Here is a 10,701-nt window from a genome sequence, read left to right as displayed (position 1 = left end):
CCACTGCGAGGAGGACGTGGTGAATCTAGCCTGCCTGCGTCTGTCTGTCTGTCTGTCTGTCTGTCTGGGGACTTCTCTCTTCTCACTCTCAGCCTCTTGGGGTCCAGCATTCAACCTGATTGACAAGCATCACTATTACCAACGCCCATCCCTATAGGAAATGATCGGAAGATAAGTGCTACAAAGGTGCAATCAGAAGCGACGCCTCTAACCCGGGTCTGGTTTGACAGCACAGCAGTGACTGACAGTCTATTGTACATAGAGAGCACGTACGGTACACGTACTTCTCGTTTTTTGACTGTAGGGATTGTTCACTTCTCCGCCCCGTCGCCCTGAGCCGCTTTCTTTCGACTATCTGTCCGTGCGTGTGTGTCCTGCTGACTGACTCCCTCCCGGGTCCACTTTGAGTCCATCCAAAATGACCACGATCGACAAAGAGGCTTGCAGAGATGCTTACAATCAAGTTAGAGATGATAACACCGATATCAGTTGGTAAGTGTCGGGGGTTATTTAGTTGTCAAGTCTAGGTTTATTTTTGTACGGTCTTGACTCAGTCACAGACAGTGCGTGTCTATAGATGTGTATAACAATGGGTGGTCAAAATTGGCTGGTGGTTTGAAAAGAATAAATCAACGCCGTCTCATTCATTCGCCCATCCTTTGACATTATTAGTATTCTGAACGCTTATAGTTGCTGTGCCTCCGTAGTCACAGATAGGCAGCACTATTTGGCCCATCGGGCAGAAGTAATTTCCTTTGTCCTATATCCAAGAGGGGGACAGTGGTGACAGTATTTTGTCACATAACCAGACACCTTGCATATAGACTACACCCGGTTTAGTATTCCTATGTTAGGCTATAGCGGATATTAAAGACATTATGCATGATCTGTGGAGGAGGAGGATGGTTCTGTGTAGGTCATATAGATTCTATAATAAATGGAATATTACATTAATGTACACACTTTTGTTTTTAGGGCTTCGTTTAAATATGAGGGTTCTGTGATCGTGCCTGCAGGGCAAGGGACCGACTATGCAGAATTCAAGTCTCAGTGTACAGGTAAGGCCCAAAGTTTAATCCCACATCTTTGCACGGCAGGTCTTATTTCAAAGGAGTGCATGCAACACAAACAATTGTGTGTAACCTTGTTTCTTGTTAAGCTGTGTGGACGTACTGTATAGGCTAGGCTACTGCTGGCATGCCTTACTGCACTTGTTACATCATAGTCCATACACTATACACCACACACAGCTTGAGGAGGGAGGGTTTGACTTGTAAGGACACTAATCTTTTAAGACTCTTTATGCTCTGAACCCACTGCAGTGCTCAACAGTACAACTCATATATTTAAACTAAGTGACAAAAAATGGTTTATACTGCAGAAATATACTGTGCAAAATAGTCTGAAAGCACTCTATAACCCACACATTATGGTTTATATGAGGTGTTGACTGAACCTAAATCTGGACTGCATGTAAAAGGTATACGGGTCCTATCAAGCCAGGAATTTCTCTCTCTCCCCCCGCTCTCCCCTTCTCTCTGGGTAGAGCAAATGTTGGGCGTGGTGCTTAAAAGTCATGCTGTCACTGATGCTCAGTGTTGCTGGGGCCCATGCAGAGGCCTCAGGGCTGCTCTGTTTTTTGGGGGGGTTGCATTCCTACAGTGTGTTGAAATAGATAATTTATTACGATGCTGTAGCCCAGTTGGTACCTGTACCATATAGACTGTAAAACATACACATTGATAGCATGGCATGCCATGCAGTGGAGCTATTGTGTGTCTGCTTCAAGGCCTTCATGAAAGGAGGAAGTTTCATCTCAGTTCAGTCATTTCAAAAGCAGTTCAGTCATTTCAAAGCCTGAGTCCTCACACACAGCATTCCTATTGAATTGCTATTGCTATTATATATTTGCCGGCTCTGCTCACTTTCAACTGCTATATATGCATTGCAATATGTACGTAAATATGCAGATTCATTCTCACTGTTTATTCCTCGCTGTTTATTCCACCCTCTAATTTGCTCTCTCTCTTTCCTCTCCCCGGCACTCTCTACTCCCTCTCTCCCGCTCTCTCTGGCTCTCTATACCGAAACAGGCATTATAGTTTGTCTTTATGCTCAAAATGTGCTGTATCATCATTGGTATAGTCTCAGTGCAGTTTTTGGGGTGCTTAGAGTTGTCTGCTGTGTCAGCACTAAAGGGAAGTAATCATCAGAAACATAGAGAGACTAGGAAGACTGTGGCAAAGGAAGTGCCATGGCTGGCTGGCTGGCTGGCTGGCTGGCTGGCTGGCTGGCTGGCTGGCTGGCTGGCTCCAGCCAAGAGGTTTCGTTTTAGCAATAGTTCCTTCTCTGTGGCTTTCTTGACATCTACAATAATCAGCAGAATAATGCTATACCTGGCTTCAATAGCAGTGAAAGTGATAGATGTATAATGGGACTTAATTGTTCAGTAATCTAGACATTTATACTTATTTCAATGTCATTCTGATAGTGTTAGTATATTGTGTGTGTGTGTGTGTGTGTGTGTGTGTGTGTGTGTGTGTGTGTGTGTGTGTGTGTGTGTGTGTGTGTGTGTGTGTGTGTGTGTGTGTGTGTGTGTGTGTGTGTGTGTGTGTGCGCGCGTGCACGTGTGTGCGTCAGTAGGTAGGTTACAAGGTGGTGAAGTTAGCAATGGCCCTTTTCACTGATAAGATGGTTTAACAATGACTAGGCTTGTTAATGCACAACAGGTGTGATTTCAGAGTGAGTGTTCCTGAAGTCATGCCAGGAAATTCTTTATCGGTCACACAGAAATAAAGATAATAATGCATATACTGTATTAGAAGGTTTACCACAGCCACAATACTGCTGTCAAGTGTCCTAACACTGGGTCAATGGGTCAAAAAGCAAAACTGCTGCACACATTGTCTTCAAATGCAAATACTGCGTTTATTGGGAAATACGTGTTTCCGACACACCTGTTGTTCTATAATATGGCGTGCAAGAGTTTTGTTGGTTTATCATCGCATCAGTGACATTAAATCAGTATTGTGTCTGGCTGTCTGTATCATTGATCTATACCAGCAGCACACCAAAGTGGCACAGATATACTGTTCAGTGGCACACATTGTTCTGCTATAGCCAATTCTGACCCGGATTCATTGTACAATATGTTTTGATGGTGTCTAGAGCTAGACTTTCATTAAGTCAAAGACATTAACGGCAGTGTTTGTAAAACTGCTAAATAATACACTTAATAATACATTTTGGCACAAGAGATGCACACCAACATGTGTATTCATTAATATACAGTAAATTATGCATGCTAGCTACATCTGCTATACATCTGTCTTGAGAATATGTGTTGAGTGAAAATGAACTTACAGAAACAAGTGAACAAAGTATTGGTGAATTCACTTCGTACTGTTGATGACTTGTACTTGAATCTAGGGGTGAGCAACCACCCCTGCTTTGAATACCTCCTCAGTCATTTTCACCTCCAAACAGCAAATGGCGTCATCCCAGTTCGAGATTTGCAGCCTTTACCAGAACAGTGGTGTTGCAACAATGCCCAATGTTGTCTTTGCACCGATGCTCTTCGGGGCAGGCGCCATTTGAAACTCACCCACATACACAATCAATCATTGGACATGTTATTACAAGCAGGTTGAGCCATGCCACACACTACACCACATAAACACAAACAGGAATGTGTGTCACTCATGAGACAACCATACAGAAAGAGAGATGCAACGCACGCACGCACGCACGCACGCACGCACGCACGCACGCAGGAAGAAACAGGAAGAAATTGATCAGGAACATAACAAACAAGGCCTATGCCGGTATACATCTGAATTTAACGGTGTGCATTGCGATCCCTAAATATCAATTTAGGGAAAGTACAAAATAATTAAATAAATAATAAAAAATAATAAGTTATAATAACCCTTAGTTAAGACATTTGCTTGAGGCAATCATATACAAGCTCTAGCCTCAATTCAGCACCACCACACCTGCAAGTAGTTGTTGTGTGCGTTTTGTGTTTTATTTTTACATCTGTGAGGTCAAATGCTTTCAACACAGACTGCAGCTGTATGTCCTGCAGCTTGTGTAGTTGTGTAATGCCAAATTACTAACGTAATTTAGTGCCACTCACTGAAAGTAAGAGATTTTTAAGCTAACAACAGGAGGGCAATACATCATGTGACAAAGTAAAGTTAAACACAGAAGGGACAGTTGCCACTTTGCTTCCTATCATTTATCCTAAGGCTGTCAGTAGTAAATGGGACCATGCATGACTCAGCCCAGTATTTGCTCAGTCTTACTCCTACTCAGTAGTACCTTAAGAACCTTTATACCCAAACACTGGGTGGGGAAAGATTTCAGTAGTTTGAGTCACGTCGGGCAAATCTAATTTCTCTTTTAGGTCACAGGCTAAAAGGTTTGGGAACCACTGCCTTGGCTTACACCATACCAATGGCTGTCCATTTCACATTCTGCTAATTAATAATACTAACAAGCACGGGAGCAGCACATGTTCGACCGCATGTCCGACCGTAGTTTCCGCATGTCCCGCTATATAGTCTATACTTGCCAGCCCATAGAGCCCCATTGTGAACCCGGACATGTTGAGTACACCAAGGTTTTATGTTAGAAATGTTGAGTATGGGTCCCTAGCATGTAGAAACTGCCGGATGCTAACTTGCATATGTTGAGCAATTTTCATAATTGGCATAATATGTGACCATACCATTAACAACCTTTAGAAGGTAAAAGAAAAATCAAAATTTCACCATGCTTTAGCATGTGACGTGTCAAACTAGGGGGTTTTCATGATGCTGAATCCAATGCAAGCATTCGTTTTGTAAATTCTAATAGCCACTTGTCCATCATCACATTTGTGATGACAGCTATGACCGTTTTTAGCCCAAGGATTGTTTTTTGTGCATCTGGCAGTTTCTACATGCTGGGGACCCATACTCAACATTTCTAACATAAAACTTTGGTGTACTCAACATGCCTGGATCACATTCTGGCAAGTGGACTAATACAGTATTTCTGTGACATGAATTAATTCATCCTGTGATGTCACAGTATATAGTTTATTTTCACTTTTCTATTGCAAGAAGAGACTGGGTTGTGAACATTCATATTGGATACAATACCTCTTGATAAGCTCTAGTACATTTTATTTATACATTTTAGTCTAAATCTAAAGTCTAAATTAGTAGCTCAATGACTTTTATTAAACAATGTATTGTCTGTATGTAATTGAATTTCAGTTAACATAAATATAACTAAATGCATAATAAAACCTTTCAGGTCTTTTCCCCAAAATTAGCAGATCTACTAACTCATGTAAATCAGCTATTTTTGCTACTTTTGTGGGACGAAGTAGGACTTCAGGAAAATAGAATACGGCCCTGTGAAGTGTGAAGTGAGTGTGGAAATGTAGTGGCCTCTCCATCCATCATCACAGTTTTCCACCCCTGTTTCAGTAGTAGGCTACATCATCACATGGATCTGCTCTGCTTGGCTCAGGGAAATCGCTAGATGTATCCCAGTCTGACCTCTGTTCAGCCTCTCACACACACACACACACACACACACACACACACACACACACACACACACACACACACACACACACACACACACACACACACACACACACACACACACACACACACACACACACACACACACACACACACACACACACACACACACACACATGCATTTCACACTCCTGCTGTCTCTTTCTCTGACTCTTCTTCTCCTCTTCATTCTCCCCACTCACTGCATCTCTCCTCCTTTCTCACTTCAGACGACGCTCGCCTCTTCGCTTTCGTGCGGATCACAACGGGCGACGCAATGAGCAAACGTGCCAAGTTCACCCTCATCACCTGGATAGGAGAGAACATCAGCGGACTCCAGCGCGCCAAGATCAGCACCGACAAGTCACTGGTCAAAGACATCGTGCAGGTCAGTACGTCTCGGCTCTCACGCACTACCACATCTTTAACCCATTTTGACCTGAGATCAGATTCTAAAAACGTCTTCTACATCCTGACAGTTTTCTGAAAAAGCTATGTTTCTATGTCAGTGGTTCTTCGATTTAAAAAAAATAGCAGACCTACAAGCTCGTAGCGCGCCACTCGGTGGCGCGCTATGAGCTTGTAGATCTGCTATTTTTCAATAGCTAAAGCATAACATAATGCTAACACCAAAAGGGGTTCCCGCCCAAAATGGGTTGAGGGGGCTAGCCCCACCTATATTCAGCTATTAGTGTAGATTTTCATCTTACACAAACTTTAAATTCTCATTGACAATGAATGGAGAATTGTACGTGATAGTGTCGGAGCAAATTGTCTATTTTTGTCTTTTGCTTAGTGTCTATTTTTGTCTTACATAAACATTAAATTCTCATTGACAATGAATGGAGAATTTTATGTCATAGTGTCCGAGTAAATCGCCTTAGTGTCTATTTTTGTCTTAAGTAGCCTATCAATACTGCAAAATACTCAATGCAAGTAATAAAAAATATCACACCTGTGTGAAGTGAGGGGATAGCTCTTATCATTATACATCATATACATCACATTTTGTGCTCATTCAATCAAATCACCACTCCGGCCAATCACTTTTGGCGTCTTCACTTTTCTGTCCTCAATTTTGGCTTCAATGTTTGGCTTCAAAAGTGGGCATAGGAGGGGCTAGAGACCCTCAAAAACGCAACAATACATCTCATTTTGTCCTATTTGAAGTTATCAAATCTTTTGAAAACAGCAGATCTATAAGTTCACAATGTGCATTGTTTGTGAGCTTATAGATCGGCTATTTTGCTGAAGTGCTGAAGTGGTTAATGTATGTTTTGTAATAATAATCAATCTTCATGTGACCACCGCGCTCTGCCTTAGGTGCGTTACCCGTTCAAATCACATCAAATAAATAACGGTAATGTGGGTCGCACACACCAAGACTACATTTCAATAATTTATTCTTGCATTTTGAACAGGAGACAAACTATCCAGCCTTCATCAGTGTGTGACAATGCAAGAATAAATGATTGAAATGCAGTCTCAGTGTGTGCGACCCATTACCGTTATTTATTTGTAATAATAATCAAAATCTACAAACTAGAGTAAAAGTGCAATATTTGGATCCGAGATGTAGTGGAGTAGAAGTAAAAGTATTGGAAATGGGAAATACTCAAGTAAAGTAACAAATACCTCAACATTTTACTTAAGTAATTGTACTTAGTTACTTTCCACCACTGCTGGTTGGTAGAGGAACTGGGAGTGTGGGTGCAGAACCCACACGCTCTCCTGGTGAAACTCCTCGCTAGCCGTCAGGTGAAAGGAAGCGTTTGTATCAGTGGTTCCCAAACGGTGTGTTGTGAGACGTGTCCAGGTGTGCCTTGGGATTCTTTGGCAACCACACATTATGATTGCAATATATACCATATCTATATATACAATTGAGAACTTGGGCAAGTTGTGAGCGCACACTTGGTGCACAGTTCAAGTGGCCAAGTCGAAGTCATAGACCGTGACATTTGCGGAGTATGCGGAAGTGCCGTTTACGCCTGTGCTTTCACTTCTTTGTGGACATATGCACAAAGCCACACGTTGGAGCGGTCAACAAATTGTGACCGATATCCGGGCTACGATTATTTGTAGGGTCATATCGGCCAATACATATTCTGATATACATTATTATATTATATTTAACTAATTTAAAAAAAAAATCATTAAAGAGACAGAGACAGGCAGACTGGCTGCTCTGCGAGTACAAAGCCATTGGTGGTCTATCGTGCATCGCTAAAAAAAAGATATATACTCAAATGACCCTTTTGACTGGTGTCAAAAACACCTACAGTAACTGCGCTGCACACATTACATCTATGCTGACGTATTGTACTGTGTTATGTTCACCAGAGCATCTGTAGCGTTTCCTAAGTGCGCTGCACACATCTATGCTGACGTATTGTACTGTGTTATGTTCACCAGAGCATCTGTAGCGTTTCCTAAGTGCGCTGCACACATCTATGCTGACGTATTGTACTGTGTTATGTTCACCAGAACATCTGTAGCGTTTCCTAAGTGTGCTGCACACATTAGATGCTGACATAAGTGGTAAATGGTAAATGGTGCATTTATATAGCGCCTTTATCCAAGGCGCTTTACATAGATTGTGCATTACATTCACCCATTCACACACACATTCATACACCGATTGCAGCGGAAGCCATGCAAGGTACCAACCAGCACATCGGGAGCAATTTGGGGTTCAGTGTCTTGCCCAAGGACACTTCGACATGTAGACAGGAGGAGCCGAGATTCGAACCGCCGACCCATGGATCATTGGACAACCTGCTCTACCTCTTGAGCCACAGTCGCCCTGACATATTGTACTGTGTTATGTTCACCAGAACATCTGTACCGTTTCGCACTTGCACACATTACATGCTGATGTATTGTACTGTGTTATGTTCTCCAGAACTTTGCCAAGGAGTTCATGATCAGCGACGCCAAGGAACTGGATGAGAGTTACATCCGGGACGAGCTGAAGAAGGCAGGCGGAGCCAACTATGACGCCCAGGCGGAGTAAAACAAGCACAGAGTCCACTGGAAGGGAGGTGGGGGGGTTACGGTTGCCTAAAGGTGGGAGTGGCTGATTGTTTTTTGGGGGGAGGTGTTTTGGTGTGGGTGGGGCTGTTACTTGTTGGGGAGAGGGACAGGTAGAGTGGCTGATGGCTGAAGGCGTGCGTGCGTGCGTGTGTGCGTGCGTGCGTGCGTGCGTGCACATGCATGTTCATAATACACGTCAATGCAAACAAACAGCCCGCTCTTCTCTGTTCTCCCCTCTCCCCGGTCAGAGTATAGTTGGCCATCTACTGTACTGTATGACGTTATCATCTCACATTCATCATCTCAGCATGGGCTGCAGCAGAGTTAAAGGAACACTCAGCAATATGAAATCTACATTACAGGGCCGATCTTCCTTTACCGGGAACAATTTTCTAAAGTAAAAAGTAAAAAAAAATTAAACGACTGAAGAATTCGCTCCAAAATGAGGATACATCAGCTATGTGGAGTAATTGTGTTTCTGATATTTCTGAATATCTCACAAATGACAAATGCAAAATGTAATTTTTTATCATTTTATAAAACATTAGGACAGCTTAATAAACAACACGTTTCATTGTTCACAATGACTTTTGCTTTCATATTGCCAAATGTGTCACAGTTTAAGAATTGAAACTCTTCATATGTAGGCATTTCTTTGAAGTCAGACTCAGAGAATGAGCCGTTTCTGGGTGACAGATCTCCATTTTTGAAGAATATGCTTGACTGTTCAGACCTCTCCCTCGCCATCCAGGTTGCCATGTTTGGATTGCAGCCCTAATAGGAACTATTCTGTTACTTATTCCAAGAGTCCTTTAGTTTCTTATTAGTCTTCCTTTATTCTCATGCTAGTGTTTTTTACTTTCATGATGGCTGTAGCCCAAACATTGCAGACTTGAGTAAGCAGTGGAGTGATTCTTGATCATTTTAACCTCCCTCTCATGTACTATTTGACTTTTTCTTATCGGTTTCTGATAGCACTCGATAGCGAACGCAACCAGAGCTGTGAAAAAGTATGCCTGAGAGGGAATGATATTCACACAAGCCATGTCCAAAAGCTCATGCAGCATGCTACCTCATGAAGTATAGGCAGCCATTGGGAATATACAGAAATGGCTGACGTGCTTCAAACAAAATATAGCTTAAAAACAATCTGCAACGCTGCTGTATTAGCTAAAGAATAATATAAAAATCGACTAATTGGCATTTAGTTCAGAATTCAAGAATGGAGGTCTTTCAAGGGCCCAATCAGCTTGCAGAGCTTGCATCTCACAGTTCACTTCTTAAAAGGTATCCTTCCATGCATCCTTTACTCTACTGTGTTGACTGCCTTAATCTCCCATGGAGAGAGGGGCATCATGGGAGTTTGCGGACACTACACTGTGATTGGCTCTCCTCCACTTATGGGGATGTGATTTAGATTGCAGCGTGGCTCGCTGTCCAAACTCTCGGTTGTAGCATTTCTCATTTTATTTGGTTCCAAATGCCCCCAAAGGAATGTTCTCTGCTCTCATGTTCACTTTTTTGGTTTTGTTTTAAAGATTATTTTGTATTTTCTTTAAAGAGTTTTACCTTTTGTTTTATTCTTGAGAGCAATGCTATCTTGGAAATTGGAGGAAGAGACATTTTCGAAAAAAAGAAAAAAAAGGAAAAAAAAGAAAATGACCTAAATGGGCACAAGATCAATCATTTCAGAATAAACAATGTTGTTGTTGTTTTTTCAAAAATCTGCTTCTCAAAGTGTCTTTTGTATGTCTCTCAGCTCTTATTGGCCTGGAAAGAAAATGTTCTTTGGTTAATGTGTGAAATAAGTTAAATGAGTGTGGTTGGCGGGCACTCTTTCAGTTGGCGTGTGATGAGGTAATGGGAGTTCTTTGGGGGTGCACACAGCTCCAGAGTACACATGGCAACTGTCTCCGGGAGGCTTACAAGACTCCCATGGGTTGTCATGGTCACCACTACTGTCACGCACAGCCAATCATGGCCGCAAAAGGGTGGGGGTGTGATCCCCGAAATGTTCAGGATCTAAAGCCTGTCAATCCCTCACTTCCTTCATTCCTCCCCCATCTCTCGGTTGCCTCTGCCCTTT

The 10,701-nt window shown here is 42.4% G+C and overlaps 1 protein-coding gene across 1 annotated transcript; it reads left to right on the top strand.

The window, feature by feature from the left end:
• The first annotated feature begins 66 nt into the window (after window positions 1–66).
• cotl1 (coactosin-like F-actin binding protein 1) lies at window positions 67–10,339 on the top strand. Its single transcript, XM_079500475.1, has 4 exons — window positions 67–492; window positions 976–1,058; window positions 5,810–5,967; window positions 8,485–10,339. Exons 1-4 carry the CDS (start codon window positions 419–421, stop codon window positions 8,593–8,595), a joined length of 426 nt encoding a protein of 141 aa, XP_079356601.1. The 5' UTR covers window positions 67–418; the 3' UTR covers window positions 8,596–10,339.
• The last annotated feature ends 362 nt before the right edge of the window (window positions 10,340–10,701 follow it).

Source organism: Electrona antarctica (genome assembly GCF_951216825.1).
Source record: "Electrona antarctica genome assembly, chromosome: 5".
Classification (NCBI taxonomy): domain Eukaryota; kingdom Metazoa; phylum Chordata; class Actinopteri; order Myctophiformes; family Myctophidae; genus Electrona; species Electrona antarctica.
Note: the sequence above shows the minus strand (reverse complement) of the source record. Positions and strands in the feature narration are given on the sequence as shown.